The sequence below is a fragment of the Pongo abelii genome, chromosome 17, assembly GCF_028885655.2.
Source record: "Pongo abelii isolate AG06213 chromosome 17, NHGRI_mPonAbe1-v2.0_pri, whole genome shotgun sequence".
Classification (NCBI taxonomy): Eukaryota; Metazoa; Chordata; class Mammalia; order Primates; family Hominidae; genus Pongo; species Pongo abelii.
In genome coordinates, this window is record NC_072002.2 from 50,311,091 (window position 1) to 50,333,963 (window position 22,873).

Below are 22,873 nucleotides of genomic sequence, written 5' to 3' on the forward strand. Positions count from 1 at the left end.
TCAAAAGCACTTAATAAAGCATTACTAAGCAGTGGACCACAAAAGAATATGTGATCTTGTTCTTTTCCCATAAGGAACTTCCTATATAATTATAAAAACCATACTTTATTATCTTATTACCTGGAATTTGTTTAGAGCAGTGGTTGTCAGAATGTGGTCCCTAACCCCAGTGGCATCAGCATCAAGTTGTTTGAACTGTAAACCATCAGGCCTTACCCCAGACCTACTGAATCAGAAGCTCTGGGAGTGGGGCCCAACTATCTGTAGTTTATAAATCCTCTAGGTCAGGGATGTCCAATCTTCTGACTTCCCTGGGACACCCTGAAAAGGAATTGTGGGCTGCACATAAAATACACTAATGATAGCTAATGAGCTAAAAAAAAAAAAAAAAATTTCATAATGTTTTAGTTTACAAATTTGTGTTGCACCACACTCAAAGCCATCCTGGGTCACGTGCAGTTCACAGGTTGGACAAACTGGCTCTAGGTAATTCTGATGCTCACTCAAGTTTGGGAACTACTGGCCAAGTGAAGTAATCTCCTCCTTCAGCAGTCTCTCTACCATAACATCAGAATTATTTCCAGTACTTTGCTTCCCTCCCAGTCCATTAATCTTTCCCCTTCCCACCCCATATCCAATGAATCAGATTCACAAAACAACTTACACATTTCAAAAAGAACATAAAACTTTATTAAGAACATCTTATACTGTCATCAGATACAGCCAAAGAAAAACGGGTAAACAAACAGGGAAAGTTCATCTTCCCATGTGCTATTGCCACCTGAGAACAGACTCCTGTGTGGATGGCTGGAACAACAGTTGGCAACAAATGCTCTGTATAAATAATTCATTAAGTAACACAATGTTTCCTTTCTATACAGAGAAGAACTGGGCTTACATTTTAAGCTTTGATATAGTGCAACAACTATGAAACAAGACTACATCCTTAGGAGCTATTTCTTAATAGAATACAAAGCAGTTTAGTAGCTTTATGTTATTTCAGATAATGTAATTTTTTTAATGAAAAATTCAGAAAGGACATTCTAACTTTCCCAATTAGTTAATTTGTACTGCTGAGTTTTTTCTCTCTAAAGATTTCTCAGAATCAGTTCAGTAACTATACTTTAAAAAGATGAGTTGCTCATCTACAGTGATAATTGACAACTTAGTTTTGTGATTTTGCAAATCAAGATGCCTGGGTCATCCCAGAACTTTTGCTGATTCTGAAAGATTTCTTATAGAAAAACCCTGATTCAGAGTGCATGTGAGAGGAGATACCAAAACAGCTGCATCTGGACAGGGAGGTTGGCTATTGAGCACAGCTGATTCTCTGATTCCTGGTTCCCCTCTATGGTCCTTTTACTTACTGTAGTGCTGGAAGGAGAGAAGGAGCGCCCGGGAATCTGTTCAGATAGCCACTCCAGACAGCTCTCTGCACTGTATGTGGAGAAAAGAGTGATGGTATCCATTCAAACCATAGTAGCCCTACGACACCATGCTTTTCTCTTGAGGGTTCAGACCAAACTGCACTCAAAGATGCATGATCTGCCTCAGGTACACAGTGGAGAAAATGCTCATGATTTACAATTCGGTATTATAATACCCCCAACTAATCCCATTTCTTGAGAAAATGAAGTCTTCCTTTTAGGAAGAATGTTTGCTTCTAAGGCTTACCATGTTAATTATCACACGGCTGAAAAGATGACTTCTAAATCAGACTGTATTGTCTGTGTTCAGTTAATAAGTTAACCAACAACTGAAATTTGTGGAGGATTGGTCGAGGGGTGGGATTCAGGTTTTTGAGTACTATCACTTATCACAAATCTCATCAAGCTCTTTAAAAAAATAATGCATTTTTATCATAAATATTTAGAGCAGATACTGGCATTAAAATCAGTATCTAAGTCAGAAGTCTGTCTGAAATGGTGAAAATATTTCAACAAACTTCTAAAAGATTTCAAATCTTCCCAGGAGTACATAGTTTATAAATTAGTTTTAAATGGAAAAAAATATATATTTTGAATGGATAAATCACCACTTTAGCAGATCATAAATAAGGTCAAGATATTGAAAATAAGTTAACATACAAGTTTTTGCTTTCACATTAACAATAAAAACTAACTTACTTAGTATACTTTCATAACATGTACAACCAGGTTTCATAATTGTGCATTTGTCACCTCCCCACTTGGCTGAATCTTTTTCTTCCATTTCCTACACCTAGGGACAGAGGTACACAGACATCCCAGGGTGTGAGTGTGGCTGCTGCATGCTGTGTCCTAGTTAGAGCAGTGTTACAAATGCTGGTCAGGATCTATGATTAGTAACCTGTGAACCACGTTACAAGTTAAGGACATTCATGGTTAAGTGGATTCAGTTCCCAGGTGAGCTATCAGCAGTAGTGTTAGGGAACCTAACTACTATTCTTTTTGTGAGAAAATGCACCGCAAGTCCCGAAAGTTGACTAAAAAACTTTGGAATAAGCCATGTATTATTAGTAGTGCATGGATTAGCACTACTTATATGTGTCTCTGTTTTGGAGAGAGGTCAAATTGTTAAAAGAACTATTTGCAGAACTACTTGGCTATTAAAAATAAATGTCTGCCTTCTTCATATGTAATTCATTGTAACTATAATTTCTAATACTGAGAAAGAAACAATGAAGCCATTCAGACTAGAGAGACATAATTGGCTTGTGGGATTTTCAAGATGTTTTATTGACTATCTAATTGGAATCTACTTACAAGGAGAAGAAAAATGTCTAGTATGTAAAGCAATGAATGAAAATAAATATTTATCCTAAGTCATTATTGAGTACAAATCCACAGCTTAACAATGTGTTTGTAACAGCAGGAGAGCATGCAACTGCTCTAACACACAGGGTCAGAAATAAAAGGTAAAAGTACATTTGTTTTGTAACTGTAAATATACAAATATAAAATTTACCATATCTACCCTGTAGTGTGGCACTGCTTAACTGCCAAATATACAGTCATTCAAAAACCTTAAGGAAACATTGAAAATGTCTCAGGCTACTTTACTGAATATTAACGAATATTGTGTTCTTGAGCTATCAGAGCTAAAAATATTATTTTTAAAGTTATATGAGTAAGGGAATAATAAAAGTATCATTTCATGTGTCTTTTAATCCCATAGATGGCTTTTTGTTAAAGGGATTAATTATGTTAAAAGGAAACTGATTTGACAAATAGAAACCAGTTCCAGAACCAAAGTTGTCCTCTTGGTAGAATGTCAAAATTTATATTATTTCCAAAGTATTTTCATTATTAATCTACTCAAATAATTACAAACAGTTTAATCAAGGGAGTCACTATTTAACACTTTTAAAATCTACACTGGCAGTTGGAATGGAACTTTTACAATGCTATTAAGGAACAGTTCTCTACACTTTCATCTGCCCCTCAAAGTGACATCCATGTTTAATGTTAAATTACCGACCTCTAAGGAATCAAAGGCATGTAGAGACACAGAATCGATATTTTGTTTGGGGAGAAGGGTAAAGATTATGTTGGAACATTTAGTCCCTTCTACAATCAAGTCCTAACTATACCATAATAAAGTCTCAATCAACTCCTAATTAGTTCTTCCCCTTCAGGAATTACATAGTATACAGTGATTAGATGCTGAAGAAAATAAAGAAAAACAATTGAAAATACCTGAAGAAATACAAACAAGGGATTTCTCACAAGGCCTTGGATCAAAAAAAAAAAATTACAAAAAGATCTTTTGAAAATAATCACTATTTGTGAGCTTATTAATACACACAAATCATCACTTTGTTCAAATTAAGTCATGTTAATTTACCAATAAAATAGTAAACAAACCAACATTTTAAACAATTTTATAAATTACTCGTTGTTCCTTTTGTTAGTGTTTCTTTCTCAACAATATACAAAAATAACACTACAGGACTATCCACCTAACCTGTCTCCATCTCTTGCAAAGTCCTGGGACCTGGAAAGAGGCTGGTCCATCAATCTTCACTGTAGATGTCTCCCGCAAACGGCAGGTGCATGTGGCTGCCAGTGACATTGGGCAATCGAGATAAGTCTGGCAGGCTCTGGATCCGGGACCTGAGTTCTTTGCGCACCAGGGAAACTCTGGCTAGCTTGCGCTTGTACTCCTGTAACATCAAACCACTTTCATTAGTATTCGGGGATTGAAAGAACTTCCTAGCTAATAATGACCTACATAAACCCAGGTACTATATATACTCAGTTAATGCCTATTTAAAAAGGTTATTCCAGTGTGAGTTTTCACATCAAAATATGAGCTTTGGAAATATATAACTAGTAAACTATTACTATTAAGAAAAATCACAATCTTTAGCTGTTGCTTCACACCAGTAGAAAGAAAACTAACATTAATATGCTTAACTTCGACATACAAGATGTTCAGATATTCTTGAGTTTGGGCAAGAAAAATTACATATTTATTTTCACAAACCTTAACTAAAATTTGGCAAGAACATCTATGAAAACTCAGTAAGAATGGCCAGAGTCTGTGGTGTCTGAAGCAGGACTGCTCCCTTCCTGTGCCCTCCCATCTAAGCAAGGAGGGTCCACTCCAGACTGCTGCAGCCAAGAATACAGGATCACTCTCCCTGCAACTTCCAGCGCGGGGGCTTTATTCCCAGAAAGAGTGCCTCTCATCCTACCCCAGCTACCTGGTGCTGAAGCTAAGTCCTGAGATAGCGCAGAGAAGAGCCTGGGGAATCCCTCCTGCCCAGCCCCCACTCTTGGAAAAGAAGTTCTTTCTTATGCGTGGAGGACTGAGAATACTTGGGCCCTGATAAGCCTCACCCCCAACTCATGAGGAGGTGGCTCCACAGCAGAATAGGCAAGCCAAGACAACCTCAGGCTGCTGCACCCCTCCCTTTCTCCAAAAGCTCAGCACTCACAACAGGGTATCACTCAGAGAAAAGCTTCCCACTATACCCATCTCAGTTCCACGGTCCTGACTCAGAGATTTGGTCTAAGGAAGTAGCAGGCAGTAAAATAGATATGTCCATGGCAATTCACTATTACCACAGTGCATGGCACAAAGCAGGGAGATTCACGCTCTTTCCAAATGTGGTCACAGGTAAGTCCTGAGAGGACCATCCTAGAGAGTGCATAGATGAGGAAACATCTAAGGAAGAAACCCAGCTAGGAGTTTACTGCAACTCTCCAGGAAAGAAAGGACTAGGGCCTGAACCGAACCAAACCAACAGTAGTAAGGATAGAGCAATGTCCTTTATAAACTACATTATATGTAAATAATACCTTAATGTCAAAGACTAAAACAATGTTTAGAAAGAAAAATCAGCAGGAATTGGTTGTGGTTCTGCTGTGAGGAATAATGAGGGTTCAGGCTTCATAAACAGGTGGATATCGGAGCTGTTATCTGAGATAGCAAAGAGAGGGGCACAAACTCCTTTGGAGAAGGATACAGAGTTCATTTTTAAGCATGTTAAGTGTGAGTTATCCATGGGATTTCTAGTAGGCACTTGGAAATGTGATTACAGTATTCTGAGCTACAAATAAAGATTTAGGCTTTATAACTGACAAATTCTAGCTAAAACCAAGAGAAGAGTATGAGCCACTTAGGTTTATATAAATAATCTACAACGTTTCTCAATCATTTTGCCCCTCCCTTCTCTACTCTTCTGCACATCTACCATGAGCTAAGATTTCATCAAACTTTATTTTTTGTGGTTTTAGTAAAAATATACATATAATGAATATATCTGATTTTCTATCTTTTCCATCATACCACACTACCTCCCATGATTCTAATGTGTCCACCCAAAAGATGGCATGACCCTCGTCCCTCTCCTGGTTAAGAATCACAGTACACACAGGAAGGAAGAGAAGTGAGCTAACAGCAAAATGCAGAAATGTCACCAATGTTGAAAAGGATCATGAAAAGAGCAGTAAAAGAGTAGTAGATACCAGGATAGAGAAGTGAGCATGTATTTGGAAAGTTTCCCACTTTTTTCTTATGAAAATACTGGCTTGCTGAACAATACCACTCACGTCCATTATCTGAATAACTCAGTAATTATCCTTAACTAAGACTATCTGCTCTCCAATTTTTTTTTTCTTTTTTTTTCTTTTTTTTGAGACGGAGTTTTGCTTTTGTTGCCCAGGCTGGAGTGCAATGGCGCCATCTCAGCTCACCACAACCTTCACCTCCTGGGTTCAAGTGATTCTCCTGCCTCGGCCTCCCGAGTTTAGCTGGGACTAACAGGCATGTGTCACCACACCCCACTAATTTTTTTGTATTTTTAGTAGAGACGGGGTTTCTCCATATTGGTCAGGCTGGTCTCGAATTCCCAACCTCAGGAGATCCACCTGCCTCGGCCTCCCAAAGTGCTGGGATTACAGGCGTGAGCCACTGTGCCCGTCCTGCTCTCCAAGTTCTTATAAAAGAATGCAATAACAAATTCATTGTAATTTGATATTTGAAAAAGGTTCACCTACAGCATTTCATATCTGAAAAGTTTCCCACTTTTTAAGTGTGGGCTGTATGTGATGACTGACTTCCAAAGAGTACAGTATGAAAAGGAGGGAAAAAAGATTAACTTTACAGAGGAGAAACCTGACAAACAATACCTAAGCCATGTGATAAAGGTACCATCAACACTACCACTCAGGTTGACAGTATTTCCTTTGACATGAGATGAAAATGGCATTCTCCCTCTATGGGCTTCTTCCCTGAAACATATGACTCCACTTTAGCTGTGAGAAAAACATCAGAAAATCCCAATTGAGGGACGTGACCAGTAGTGCTGAAAACTGTCAAGGTCATCAGACAAGGAAAGTCAGAGGAACTGTCACACCCAAGAGAAGCAGAACAACCAAATCTAATGTGATATTCTGGATGGGATCGTGGAACAGAAAAAAGGACATTAGGTAAAAATTAAGAAAATCTGAATAAAGTGTGGCCTTTAGTCAATGTGTCAATATTGGTTGACTACTTATGACAAATGTATCATACTAATGTAAGATGTTACAACAGGGGAAACTGGATGTGAAGTGTATGAGAATTTTCTATACTCTCTTCATAGTCTTTTGGTAAACCTAAAATTATTCTAAAATTAAAACTTTTTTAAAAAAAAAGTCTGATGGACAAATTAAACATTTTCCCAGATTATTGAAGCTGTTTTGCATAATTCTTAATCTTCACAAAAATGCTAAAACACAGGCATCATTATTCCCATTCCATAGATAAGAAAACTGAGGCTTTAAAAACTGAAGATAACATGCTGGTTTCCCTTCAGGTAATATAAATCTTTCAACTTTTACTAAAAAGTGAATATAAACTGCTCAAGGTTCATTAACACCAGGCACCATGTAACATAATTGATTTTGATACATCAAAATTGATGAATAAATTAATAGATCTTAGTTGTTTGTGGTCAAATGATCCAACATTTGCTATTCAAAAAGATAAAACCAAAAACATTTTGAGATGTTTTGCAGAATAGCAGTTGTATTATACACACTGTGATGCAACTTGGTTAAAAATACTGGCCAGGCACAGTGGATCACACCTATAATCCCAGCATTTTGAGGCCGAGGTGGGTGGAATGCTTGAGCTCAGGAGTTTGAGACCAGCCTGGGCAATACGGTGAAACTTTTTGTCTCTACAAAAAGTACAAAACTTATCCAGACATGGGTGGCATGCAACTGTAGTCCCAGCTACACAGGAGGCTAAAGTGGGAGTCACCTGGGCCCAGGAGGTCGAGGCTGCAATAAGCCATGATTGTGCCACTGTACTCCAGCCTAGGCAATAGAGTGAGACCCTGTCTCAAAAAAAAAAAAAAAAAAAAAAAAGAACTATCTGTAATTTAAGATTACAAATAATATATGGCCACTACAGCAAATATGTTAAAGTTATTTTAAACTATGTATAATTTTTATGATATTAAGCCCAATATGAACAAAAATTTCCTTAAAGCCAAATACAGTACAAATTCCTATTTAGAATATTTTGTTCAAGTTTTTCCTCCTTTACCTGTCCAGGATACCAATTTCTTTCCATACTTCCAAGTGCCAGCTGAAATCCCAAACTCTACATTGAACCTTCCCCAATGACTTTTCTCATATCTAAACTTTCACTACTATTTTCTGACCATGTAACAATGTATTGCTTTAACATCCTATTGACCATTCACATATCACATATATAGAATACACTTTTTAAAAAAACTGATGAATGAAATGTCAAAAAAGAGGGAAAAAAATTTTATCATTTGAATGGTTAAACCTTTCACACATGTGTATATACATATGTATCTCTTAAGAAATGCAACATTCATAAGCAAAACATTCAACATCCAACATTCATAAGCAATTTCTTTATACTGATTTAGCTACATGCTTTTAAAAATTATTTTTGGAAAGCAGAGAATGTAAATAAAATGAATGTAACTGAGTATCTATTCTACTACAAATAAGATCAGCAAAGAAAACCAACTTTGCACCTTTTTCCTCTACTACAAATTTTGCTCTTCTTTCCATCTTACCCATCTTTAGTCAAAAGCTACTTAAAGTTTTTAAATTGGGGCACAACATAAAACTCATAACTATTAAGTAGATACTTCAGTTAGTATATATGTGTACCCATCGTATATGTAACCAACACCTAGATCAAGATATAGGCTTTTTCAGAACCCCAGAAATTTTCCTCATACCACCTCTCCCAACTTTTAATCACTATTTTCCAAACTTCAATTAGTTAACTACCATCCTTCATAACGTTTTTTACCATGACTCACACTGTTATTTACATAATATTTAAATCAACTCATTTTTTAACATCTTCATTCTAAGAAATAATATCCATGCAATCACAGGTTTGTTGTGCTCATTTTGGTTTTGATTCACACATCAAAATAAACGTAACTAGGGCCGGGCACAGTGGTTCACGCCTGTAATCCTAGCACTTTGGGAGGCCAAGGTGGGCGGATCACCTGAGGTCACGAGTTCAAGACCAGCCTGGCCAACATGGTGAAACCCTGTTTCTACAAAAAATACAAAAATTAGCTGGGTGTGGTGGCGGCACCTGTAAACCCAGCTACTTGGGAGGCTGAGGCAGAAGAATCACTTGAACCTGGGAGATGGAGGTTACAGTGAGCTGAGATTGCACCACTGCACTCAAGCATGGGCAACAAGAGCAAAACTGTCTCAAAAACTAAAAAAAAAAAGTAACTATTAAAATAAATGTTCTCAGGTGGCACCATGGCATGGGTGCATTTGGGAACCAATGCTTTACCTCATTCTTCTTACTCTGTTGACCGAAGCCACTTTACTTCTTCCCCTCTGTTTTCCTCATTCAACAAGGCCCACCTTTCTGTCCTTAATTTACCCTTTACTTGCCACCAGTATCATCACTACCACCCTAAAGCTTGTTATCACCTCAGTCATGAGCAACCCTTATGTCAGTTTCTGCAGTTCCAGCTTCATACCAAGGCTCAATTCCACTGATCATATCCAAGCCCCTCCACTCTTCCAAAATTTTGCCCATCTGTCATAATCCAGGCAAATTTTCACTTTGCCTAAAACTCTTCCCCTGTTCTTATCATCCTTACTCTAGGCTCCTAGCTGAAACTATCTCTGCACTGTTTGGTTGTGTAATCCATGTAAGTCTCTGTCTTGTCTTTCCAAGGGCAGAAGCCTTCTTTACACTGCTATACTACAACACTAGTGAACTAGGAGGTGTGACTTGCCTTGTGTGCACTGTAAGTGGGCTACAGCTTCTTGAAATCTGAACCACCATTACAGATTTCTTTACAGCTAAGTATATATTGAGGATCCAAATTTTATATATTTTTCAAGTCGTACATTAAGACCAAACACTGCCATAGAATCTTTTCTGACTCTGGCCTCAAGCTAACTTCCTATGATATGCTACTATATGAGTTATTTCTGAATTACTACTGGATTTTTTCTAATTTCATACCCATAATTAGGAGAAAACACACTTTCTATATATCTACATTACTTGCAGTGTCCAGCAAGGGACTGAGTATTAACAGTACGCCCCAGTCAACACTCCATGAAGTCAGATCTGGATGGAGTACTGTTTCCTCAATCTACTACCTATGTAACCCTGGGCAAGGGCTCCCGAAGATTATCTAATTAAGTCTCAGACGCCTACTTCATAAAATAAGGGTACTATTTTACAGTGCTGTGTGGCCAAACTGATGTGGAAGTTTTCAAATTAGGAAGTGCTATATAATTGTAGTTATCATTCTGAGACGATATCAGAATCACCTTGCACTAAGAACATCTAAGAGAATAAATTTCCTGAAATTTGGAATTCTTGTTCATTTTAGGGCTGACCCTAGTATGTTCTAAAATTCTAGTTGCTTTAAATACCTAATATTTCTGAAATTAAAATATTTACATGGCTGCCTTTTTCTTGCAGATGCTGCTAATAATTCTTTTTATCTTTCCTACATAATTGTGACAAAAAAAAAAAGAGAGAGAGAGAATTTCAACCACATCCATATAGGGATCTTTAGTGGCCAATTAAAGGCTTTGGTCAATTCTAAGCATCATACTTACTGTATTGCAGACCTATGGCTTCCTACCCATTTCTTGATAAAAACAGCAGAATTTGTAGAGAAAAAAGGTGCAAAGTTTGTTTTCTCTGGTGACCTCATTTATCTGTAGTATAATGTCCTTTGCCTCTTTTAAGAAGTTAACATACAAGTATTTCTTAAGCCACTGCCTTCAATAGAACTATTAAGAAGCTTCAGTTCTCATTATTAGGATCCATCACCATTTACTTTTACTTCATTTTGCATGTCCTGAAATTGGGCCCTTTTCTAGATTAAAGGAAAAAATTAACTGAAGTATTAATCAAGATATAACACACACACACCCATTTTCTTTTTTTAATAAGGCCAAGAAATTCCATGATGTCAGGGAGTTTCTGAGACTGCAGATTAGTCAAGTCTGTTGCCATCCCCAGGGGACAGAGTGCAAAGGAGATAAAGATCTCAGTGGTTTGCCCTCACCTTCTGGGAAACAAATGCTCAAATTTGGCTTGGTATCTAATCCTGGAATTGACAATTTTAAAAATATAAACTCCAATATATCCAATCCTTTCTCATTTCTTTTCACAGGTTATCCTATACATCTCAGATGGAGCTGTCATTTTTTTCCCCTTGACTGCAGAAGTTTTACCTTTTGGTGGGAATTACTTTAATGTAAGTAAATATCATCTAACGAACTGTCTCACTTCCTTTAGTTCCTTTCATTCTCTTAAGAAATCTACTATTGCAAAGTTTCATTAATCTTCCAGATTGTTAACAAGCATGTGGAAAAAGATATTTTATCGAGTTTTCTGCAAGGAACCCAATGCCTGTCAACTAGGTTTTGAAAAACTGGTAATGTTAAGTTATTAGGGTAGATGTTACAAAGAAACTTTATATATTCCAAGATTTCATATACTACACTGTGACCCTAACCAAATAGCTACTACACTTCTCATCTGCTTACTATATGCCAAACATTGTTCTAAGTGCTCCATTTAATCTTCACTGGTAGAGATTATTACTAACCATGTATTATAGATGATGAAACTAAACCACATTTAACCATTAAGAAACTTCACCCAAAGTCAACAGACAGGGGCAAAAGGGGGCTCCAACTTAAGATAATCTGTCTTCAGAGTCCTCATGCTTTACCATTATGCTAACCTCCCTCTCATATCCTGGAATTATTTTGGGGGTGGGTATTCTGAAGATGTTATCCAAATGAAAGTTCAACTAAAGGTTCAGCACAGTGACAAGACGGCTAGTTATGTTCCTAAAACTCAAAATCCAATAAGGAAACACTGACTTGTATCAGGTAGTCTACTTCTGTCCTTAAAACATCTCTGGCATTCCTAGTAGTGAAGCAGAGTTGTCATTTTCCCATGAATAACAGCATATAGGCCCCGTGATAAATTTTCTTAAACAAGAGTAATACCAGCAACATAAAGATACTAGAGAAAAGGCAGCAAGGGGCTAGTTCAACCAGAAAAGGTGCCCAATGCCAGGAAAGCTGAACCTCCTAATAATGATGTTTTGACCTTGAGGGTGGAAGGATGGAGCAGAGAGTAAGCCAGGAGCTGATAAGCAGCATTTAACTTTGGTTATTTTTGTTTTTGAAATTTCAAAACAAGCAGAGAGAAGGAATTTAAAGAAATGACCCTCCATAATCAGTCTTTCCACATGTACTCAGTCAAATGAGGAAGTTAATACTGTTACCTTTATTTTCTGTCTAACATTTTAGCCTCACTCACTTAGTACATATATTATATTATCCAGTTAATAAAGAATCCCATTTCTCATTGGTCATAAATGCCATCTAATCTGGTGTTTCCCAAATTGGGTGTTCCATGAAACATCATTCCATAAGGTTTTAACAAGCAAGCCAAAAGTCAGAGATTCTGGGCTTATGTTTGTAAGCAAAAATAGGGTTCCTTGCTACAGGCCTGCTCAGATCCTCCATATCTGAGCAGAGTGAAGTTCCAAAAGTACAATCTGGTTTGCAACATTCCTCAAAATCACTGAAATACATTTTTGCTGAACACGTACTACCATCTTCCAGAGCTAACAGCTTATGTACCAAATAGTTAGGCAAACATTGAACCCAACATTTCTCATCCTTGTTATTCGACCTCTTTTTGACCACCTCCAGCACTAGCAAACTCACTAGTTTTGTCTTTCACTTTTGAAGAATAATTTCATTGGATATATAATTCTAAGTTGGTGGGTTTTTTCTTTCAACACTTATCTCACTATCTTCTTGCTTGCATGGTTCTGCTGACAAGTCCATAATTTATCTTTGTTACGCTACAGGTAAGGTAAGGTGCTTCCCCCTCTGGCTTCTTTCAAGGTTTTACTTTGATTTTCTGCACTTTGAATATGGCATGCCTAAGTAGAGATTGTAGGCATTTTGGTATCCTGCTTGGTGTTCTCTTGAGTTTCCTGGATCGGTGGTTGGGTGTCACTAATTTTTAAAATTCTTGGCTATTTTTACTTCAAATATTTATTCGGCTTCATTCTCTTGCTTTCTAGTATTTCAAGCCCATGTACACTATACCTTTCCAAATGGTCCCAAAATTCTTGGCTGTTCTATTTGTGGGGACTTCTTTTCCATTCTGTTTTCACTTTGCATTTCAGTTTGGGAAGCTTCTATAGACCTACTCTTCAAGTTCACCAGTTCCTTCCTTGGTAGTGTCCAGTCTGCTGAACTGCCCATCAAACACATTCTTATTATTTTTTTTACAGTCTCACTCTGTCACCCAGGCTGGAGTGCAGTGGCACAATCACAGCACATTGCAGCCTTAACCTCTTGGGCTCAAGTGATCCTCCCACCTAAGCCTCCCAAAGTGTTGGTAATTTTTTTTCCCCTAGCATTTGCTTTGGATTTTTTCTGGGCATTTCCACCTCTCTACTTATATTACCCACCTGTTCTTGCATTGTACCTACTTTTTCTGTTAGACCCCTTAACATTTCAATTATTTTCAATTCTTAGTCTGATCATTTCAAAATTTGTGCCATATATAAGTCTGGTTCTGACACTTGCTTTCTCTCTTCAGACTGTTTCTTGACTTTTAGCAGGCCTTGTAATTTTTTATTGAAACCCAAACATCAGGTAATAGTGAGGTAAACAAGTCAATAGTTTAAGGTGTTATTAATCTAGCTAGGAGTTAGACTGTATATAAGATCTGCTACAGAGGTAGATGCCAGAGACTGAAACTCACTCTTTATTAAATAGCCCTTACACATAAGGAAGTTTTAAATGGCAGAGTGGTCTTGCTTGTCACCTGTAACTCATCCACTGGTCCTAGTTCTGCTCTCAAAAGTAAACCCAAATCCTCTTTTCTGATAGCTTTCAAAGGTTGTGAAGATAGGTATTCATATAATTTATATCCCTCCCCAGCTCTGATCTCCCCAGTTCCCTCAAATGTTCTCCAAGGAATGTTAGTTCCATTTCCCTTTGTTCTTGCCTCTGCCTCTGGATACACTGTGGCAAGTTAATTCATTTTGGTTAATATGGAATCCAGAGTTGAAGACAGAAATCCCGCTGTGGTTTAACCAGCATCTGATGAAACAGAACTTATCTTCCACATTCTGATCACTTGGTTTATTAGTGTAGCTTGACACTAAACTAGCTGTGTCACCATGCTAATAGCTATACTTGTTCAGTGCTTTCTCCCATTAAGTGATGCCAAGCCAGGTCCAGACAATACTGATGCAATTAACTTTGGAAAATCAAAATAAGGGAATTTATACTAAAAATGTTTAGGCAAAGAAAGGTATAAAGAAATAAATGCAGTGTTTCACAGTGATCTCCATTCAGTTTGCACTGGTTACAGACCAACGGTCCGACGTGTCAAGCACATTACTCGACAGAAAATGCACCTTAACCATGGTTTAAGTGAGTTAGCTACTGATGGGTGAGTTTCAGAAGCAGAAGTTGTAAGTAAATTCGTGTGCATATGTGCATTTTTCAAAGCTGTTGGCAACTCAAAAAAATTTTAAACTTCCATATTCTGCTCTTTGATATAACTGCTTTAAGAGGTTTGTATTTTAAACTTCTTCAGTGCAATATCAAAATTATCAATAAAGTCTAAAGTTTTTTTTGTTTTGTTTTTGTTTGTTTTTTTAAGAAAAAGTCTCACTCTGTTGCCCAGGCTGGAGTGCAGCAGCATAATCACAGCTCACTGTAGTCTCGACCTCCTGGGCTCCAGTGATCCTCCCACCTTGGCCTCTCAAGTAGCTGTGACTACAGGTGCACACCACCACACCACACTTGGAGAGGGAGAGGAAGACAGACAGACACAGACTTTTTTTTCTTTTTTTTTTTTTTTTGGTAGAGACTGGGTTTTGCCATGTTGCGTAGGCTGGTCTTGAACTCCTGGGCTCAAGTGATCCACCCAAAGTGCTGGGATTACAGGCATGAGCCACCGCACCCAGACAAATTCTAGCTCTAACATGAATCTTACTTCAAAAGCTAGGAGGGATTAAATACATTTATATGATATTGTTACCAATGATAGCACTCCATCAATAAATCACAATGGCACACTGACAGACTTCCAATCTTATTTTCTTTTTTCCAAGATGGGGTCTCACTCTGTCACCCTGGCTGAAATGCAGTGGTGCAGTATCAGCTTACTACAACCTCTGCCTCCTGCACTCAAATGATCCTCCCACCTCTGCCTCCCGAGTAGCTAGGACTACAGGCGCACACCACCACACCCAACTAATTTTTGTATTTCTTGTAGAGACAAGGTCTTGCTATGTTGCCCAGGCTGGTTTTGAACTCCTGGTCTCAAGCAATCCTCCCACCTCGGCTTCCCAAAGTGCTGGGATTACAGGCATGAGCCGGCGCCCAGCCTCAATATTCTTTTCGGTAACCCACTGCTCCATTTGTTACGTAGGCCTAGTTCTTTCAATAGGTCCAACAAGTATAACTTATTTAACCCCATGAGGATAAACAGACCTTAAAAAAAAAGTTCCACTCTTATTTGAAATGAAAGAAAAGAGATACCAGTCTGGCCAATATGGGGAAATCCTGTCTCTACTAAAAATACAGAAATTAGCTGGGTGTGGTGGCACGCACTTGTAATCCCAGCTACTCAGGAGGCTGAGGCAGGATAATCACTTGAACCTGGGAGGCAGAGGTTGCAGTGAGCCAAGACCCTGCCACTGCACTCCAGCCTGGGCAACAGATTGAGACCCTGACTCAAAAAAAGAAAAGAAATAAAATAAATTTAAAAAATAAAACACAATACAAATCTGGCTACCTATGTTAAGTTGAAGAAACTCACTTTCACAAAGACTTTTTAAAAAATACAACTGCATGGCCAGGCATGGTGGCTCACGCCTGTAATCCCAGCATTTTGGGAGGCCGAGGTGGGTGGATCACGAGGTCAGGAGATCAAGACCATCGCGGCTAACACGGTGAAACCCTGTCTCCACTAAAAATACAAAAAATCCTCCGGGCATGGTGGCAGGCACCTGTAGTCCTAGCTACTCCAGAGGCTGAGGCAGGAGAATGGCGTGAGTCCAGGAGGCGGAGCTTGCAGTGAGCTGAGACTGGGCCACTGCACTCCAGCCTGGGCAACACAGCGAGACTCCATCTCAAAAAAAACAAAAAACAAAAAAACAAAACAAAAAAAACCCCTGCATATTTGCAACTATTTAAAACAAAAAAAGAAAACATAATGAAACAAAATATATACAAATTTTAATAATGGTTTTCAGTGATTGCTGTAAATTTGTGGGCAGTTTTTCTATTTTTCAGTATTTTCCAAATTTTCTCCAATAATTATGTATTGGTTTTATGATGGGAAAATTCTTAGGAAAAAGAGGCAAGGAAAGAAAATTTTAAACTCTGTATATCACTTTTATAAGCTGAATTAAAGTACTCAGAAGTATCCAACTATGACAGAAATACAGAAAAAGTTAAAGGCACTGAATTTTAGAGCTAGGTCTTATAAATCATTAAGTTTGAAATCCACAGCATGAAAATGAAGAATGGCCTTGATAGTATACAATTTATTCAAGTTCATAGAGTAACTTCTAGAACCCCTAACTCCCAATTCCCAGTTCATGATTTTACTCCATATATCACTCACTGGAGACTAACCAAGATAGACATCCAAGCAGGAATTAACTTTGTACACACAGCATGGCTACAACTGTATGTGTGTGTGTTTTTTTTACAACTATGTTTACGATGATATTTTTAATCTATGATTTTTTTTTTTAAAGACTAAAGGAAATACATCAAAATGTGAGCAGGAGCTGTGTAAATGGTTTTAATGTATTTTTTCAAATTTCCCTTAAAGACAGTATGTTAACACCTCTGTGCCTCACTGTTCTTTTATAAAATACGTAAGAATAGAATCTACCTATGACAATCACAGAATTAATGAAAATAGAAGAAATACTTAGAACAGTGTCTTGGTACAGAGCTAATGCTAAATAAGTATTATGTTATGATTAAATTTTAGAGTATCATCTCACATACAATGGAGTTTAAGTGCCATGGCAGGGTTTTATTTTTTGGAGACAGGTCAGCCCATCTGGAGTGCAGTGGCGTCACCATGGCTCACCACACTCCCAACCTCCCAGGCTCAAGCAGTCCTCCCACCTCAGCCTCCCAAGTAGCTGGGATTACAGCCATGTGCCACCATGCCTAGCTAATTTTCAAAAAATGTTATGTAGAGACAGGGTCTCGCTATGTTGCCAGGGCTGGTCTCAAGCTATCCTCCCACTTTAGCCTCCCAAAGGCTGAATGCCAAAGTGTTGGCATTACAGGAATGGGCCACCGTGCCTGGCCATAGCAAGGTTTCAGTTAGGTATAGACAGTGGTAATTTTTCACCCCAGTAGTGTACAGAAATGTTTTATGTAGTACTGGAAGATTTAATTTGAGAGGCCTAAGAATTCTGAGAATCTTGAAACTAATAAGCTATTGGAGGCTTCAAGGACAGCATCACCTGATAAAAAGGGAGTCCCCCATCCCCCAGCCCAGTTATGACTATAAATCCTCAAATGGAGGGAAAGGGTGCTGGATGATTAGCCAGAAAGGGGTAACAATGCCAGAATACAGACAGAATAAAATCTAGCAGGCTAAGCCCAAACTAACAATCCTAGAACTCCTAGCTCACTAGCAGTAGACACCTAGATGCTCCCCTCCTTCCCACAGATGATACATTCTAAGACAGAGAGTCGAGGAAAAAGGGTCATCTGGCCTATATGACACCTGCTTCTGGATGCAGACACAACATTCTGGCAGGCATGAATAAAGCTGTATTATGTGTTCCTGTCTTCTTTACTCTTCCTAGTTTTCCTTCTGTCTTTTTATTCTTTTCTTTACTTTCAGATTTTGTTCCCTTGCCATCCTGTGTTTTACTCTCAAAGGAAACTCTTAACACTTTCATCATTTACAAGTGTACTGTGAAACTTCCAGTAGTTCTGAATTATCTACAAGGGATCTCCAACTTTCACACAAAGCCCACTTTATTACACAATACACTGTTAATCCTGAATGGCTTTTTTGAAGCAAAATTCAGGCTTTCACCTATCAACTAGCAAGCAGGTCAGAACTATCCCATGATGACGTTACAGTCAGCATTTCAGTTTTGTACAACAGGGTCTGTAATGTGGATGATACTTGTGACAAGAAACAAGGATAGATATCAGACATGCTAAGTGGCAAATATTCAGGTGGCTCACGGTATGTTCAATACTAAAGGAAAAGAAGAGAATTTTCTGATTCTGAATTGGAATTTAGCATCACGATTCCAGTGATCCAAATGCAAAGGGAATGCAGGGATTCAGAGAAGGACACTGCTTCTTTACATCTCATGAAAAAGCAAAAGATGTAACTGTTACATATTTTTGCTTGACAGATTTAAGAGAAGTTGAGTAAAAATGAGATCACCACCAAAATCAACATCGTAATTTCCAGATCGAGCTACTAAAAACTAAATTCTGGCCGGGCGCGGTGGCTCATGCCTAAAATCCCAGCACTTTGGGAGGGTGAGGTGGGCGGATCACGAGGTCAAGAGATCAAGACCAGCCTGGCCAACATGGTGAAACTCTGTCTCTACCAAAAATACAAAAATTAGCCGGGCGTGGTGGCATGCACCTGTAGTCCCAGCTACTCAGGAGGCTGAGGCAGGAGAATCGCTTGAACCCAGGAGGTGGAGGTTGCAGTGAGCCGAGATCACGCCACTGCACTCCAGCCTGGGCGACAGAGTGAGACTCCATCTCAAAATAAATAAATAAAAAATAAAAACTAAATTTGCCAGGAGCCATGACTCATGCTTATAGTCTCAGCCAGGAGGCTGAGACACAACTGCTTTTGTCCAAGAGTTTGAGACCAGCCTGGGAAATATAGAAAGACTATCTCTAGAAAAATACAAACCAAAACAAAAAATAACCTAAACCTCCCAACTTGATGACCAGTTCCTCTTAAATACTAAAGTTACTTATTCCTATTTAGCTGGGAGAGGCTACATTTTTATAAGGCATTGTCTGTATTTTAATAATTTACCTATGATCTTACTAATTTTAAACTATTCCTTGGGTGCTTAAAAAGCATCAATAACTGTAATTTAAAAAATTGTAATTAGACTGTGTGCAGTGACTCATACCTGTAACCCTAGCACTTTGGGAAGCCAAGATGAGAGGATCACTTGTGCCCAGGAGTCCAAGACCAGGCTGGGCAACACAACAAGATCTCCTCTCTACAGAAAGCACAAAAATTAGCCAGCCATGGTAGCATGCATCTGTAGTCCCAGTTATTCAGGAGGCTGAGTAGTGAGGATCACTTCAACTTAGGATGTCAAGGCTGCAGTGAGCCATGATTGCACCATCGCACTCTAGCCTGGGCGACACAGCAAGACCCTGTATATATGTATGTATCTTTAAAAATCTCTCTAGGAAAAAAATAACTGCCCCTCATGGTATATCAATTTTGATATACTGAAATTCTGTATATTTTTATACCCATTTGATGCTGAAATTTTGTATGACTTATCTTCATATTTAGGAATGCATTATGTGCAATGGTAGAGCCCCGCTTACTACATCAAGTTTAAACCACATCAGCACAATCCCAGTTTTCCGAAATCTCACAAAATATCTCACTTGTTCCACTCTCATCTCCTCTTATTTCACAGCCATTATGGTTTTGACTGTTACTTATGTTGTTTCCTTGCTTACCTGCCTAGAATTCCCAAACATTGCTGATCAGAAGTGAAGATACTCTCAGCACACGGCTGTAAGGACACCGTTTTCTGATGGACACTAACTGGGTATGGGAGTAGGGAGAGGAAACTCCAGATGTTCAGGCATTTTCAGCAGTTATTTCACATTACTATAATTTTTTTTGGTATTAACTATTTCCTAGGGGAAAGTTCTTCCCTTCGAGCTTTCTTTCTTACGTATTGTCTTTCCAAAAATGCTTAGTGGTTCAACCACATTTACTTCAAGTACAGACTGTATGAATAACCTACTTGAGCTGTCAGTAGGGTGGAAAAGATTCAACATGGATTATCCCAGCAACTGGTTTTCCATACTGATTATCTCAGTCACTCCTGGCCCTCATTAGCCTGGAGAAGATACTGCCCTTTTCCCCTGTTCCAAGCTCCAACACAGGCAGACTCCTCACCACTGCTACCTGGCCCAAGAAAGGAGGATATGGAGGAGTTTACCCCCCCATTCCACTGCAATGGAGTCACTGTGTGTTGTTCCAAACTCCTGCTTCTAGGTGTCTCACTTCTGGCATGGAACGTTTATGTGAATGCTTCCACCTTTACAACAGTGCATGCTAGGATGTGAAATCTTTAACTCAATCCTGTCTGTTCCATCTTCTGTGAATACTGCCTATTCTGGGGCACTCGCAGCATTTCTTCTCTTATTAGGGCAGAGATATTACATATACAATTTCTTCATTTCCTATGTATCTATTTACTTCATCAATACTTATCTTTTTGGCAATCTTTATCAACCATTATAAATACAACTTACTGTGACAATGGAAATGTTCTTTATCTGCATTACCCAACATGGTAGCTAATAGCCACATGTGGCTAGTGAGCACTTGAAATGTGCCTACTGCTACTGAGAAACTGGATTTTAATTCTTATTTAATTTTGATTAAGTTAAACAGCACATGTGGCTGGTGGCTGCCTAGTGAACACTGCAGCTCTGTAACTCCACAGTGCACCCTCTCAACCCCTGCATTTCATCTGTCTCTCCCCCATTTCATTTCTCTCCCTTATCTTTACCGTCAACAGACATGTAATGTAGTATATAACATATATTTACATACATCTTTGTAATATGTGAATTTTGTATACTATATAATATGGTATGATATGTTATAGCTATTTAATATGATAAGGACAGAATATACTGTTTTATGTAATTCTTTATTATATTCTAACATATATTCTCTTTTCTATAAATTCTAGGAAAAGCTGCAGATGGTCAGACCTGGTGGCACACGCCTGTAATCCCAGCACCTTTGTGAGGCCAAGGCGGGTGGATCGCTTGAGCCCAGGAATTCAAGACAGGCCTGGGCAACATAGCAAGACCTTGTTTCTACAAAAAAAATAAAAATTAAAATTAAAATTAAAAAAAGATCAGTCAGGTGTGGTAGTGTGTGCCTGTAGTTCTAGCTTCTTGGGACGCTGAGGTGGGAGGATTGCCTGAGCCCAGGAGCTCAAGATTTCAGTGAGCTATGATCGTGCCACTGCACTCCAGCCTGGGCAACAAACAGAATGAGACCCTGTCTCAAAAAAACAAAACAAAACAAAAGCTGCAACTCAGTCTAACACCTTAAAATAGAAGTTAAGGGTAGGACATCAATGTCTTTTGTTTTCTCTACAAAAGAGAGTGAAAATCTAAATCAGGCAAGGAAATGGCACAAACACCACTTTAATTGAATCCCAGTGTCCTAACTTCATCAATCATATTTGAGAATACTGGCAGGTGGGGGAATATGGGAAGGAGAAAACACTTTGCACCAACTTGATTTCTGAAACAACTACTTCCAAGAAATCATGAAGAACTGCCAAAAGGGTAAACAGCAAATACTTTATTACCTCCAGTCGAAAGGAGATAGACTTCATAAACAGCAGACAAGTAGGCTTGACTCAGATAAGCCAGAATCTCAAAAAACTGATGGAACATATTGTTTAAAACTTGGGAACCCAGTTGCAATCACTGAGATACTAAGACTTAACTAGCAAAACAAACACTTCCTCTTTGGGAGGACCACTGTGCTATAGACATAAAAATACTACAGACATCTGAAAACTCAAGAGTATCCCCATAAAACTACATAACTTCACTGGTTAAATGCTAGAGATATGCTAGCTAGAAAATCTCCAAGTTTTTTTTGTTGGGGGCTAAAACCTCTGAGGTATTTACTGTACATGTGGCAGTTTTAAGCACCCAACTCACTTAAATCCCATAATAACCATATAAAATTGGTACAATTATTATCCCTATTTTACAGACAAGGAAACAGAGGCCAAATGTGTTGTCGAATGTCACTGAGCTAGTAAATGGTGAAGCAGAACTGAAACTTAGGCAATACTGCTCCAGAGTCCCCACTCTTCACTACAAAGCTAATCTGCCCCTCCAAATGTTAACTAATTTAAGACCAAGGTCAACCAGAAAAACTTAGTAACCATTGTCCTCTTTTCTGGCCTTATATCTTCGACATGTAAAAATATTTTATTTTTTTCTATAATTAAAATATATCCTTAAGAAATGAGAAGAAACAAAGCCAACAGAGCCAAAATAATAAATGACAAAAGTCAAGTTTTTTAAAAACTCGACAAGCTAAAACATTGGTTCAGCAAGATAAAAAAGATACATATATTTTAAAAACTAATTACATAAGAACCTGATGAAAACCTCCAAGATTAACAATGGCAGATGTCAAAAAAGAGGTTTGAGATAGTCCCAAAATTAACACAAGCAAAAAATGCCAATGCCAAAAATGTGCACCTTCCACAAACAAAAAAGCTCAGAGCCTGTAAGTAAAATAATAGCTTACATGCAGCAAAAATAAATGTCATAAACTATTTATGCCACAGTAAAGATTTTACAAGAGTCCACTCTTGTCTACAATTTCACCTTCCATGATTTCAGTTACCTAAGATCAATCTTGGTCCAAAACTACTACATGAAAAGTTCTAGAAATAAACAGTTCCTAAGTTTTAAATTGCATGCTTTTCTGAGTAGCATAATTACATCTTACATAATTACATCTTTTTGTCCATTCCACCCAGGACAAAACCATCCCTTAATCCAGCATGTTGTATACGTTA

At 38.2% G+C, this 22,873-nt stretch overlaps 1 protein-coding gene across 3 annotated transcripts in view; it reads right to left on the reverse strand.

The window, feature by feature from the left end:
- Window positions 1–663: 663 nt before the first annotated feature.
- Window positions 664–22,873, reverse strand: part of RPRD1A (regulation of nuclear pre-mRNA domain containing 1A) — a 77,817-nt gene continuing 55,607 nt past the window's right edge. Inside the window, exons 7-8 of one of the 3 annotated variants that reach the window (XM_054537499.2) lie at window positions 3,946–4,144; window positions 668–1,437 (exon numbers count right to left, since the gene is read on the reverse strand). In XM_054537499.2, the coding sequence (XP_054393474.1) occupies window positions 3,995–4,144 (150 nt within the window). In that variant the 3' untranslated portion in view covers window positions 668–1,437; window positions 3,946–3,994. 3 annotated transcript variants of the gene reach the window in all.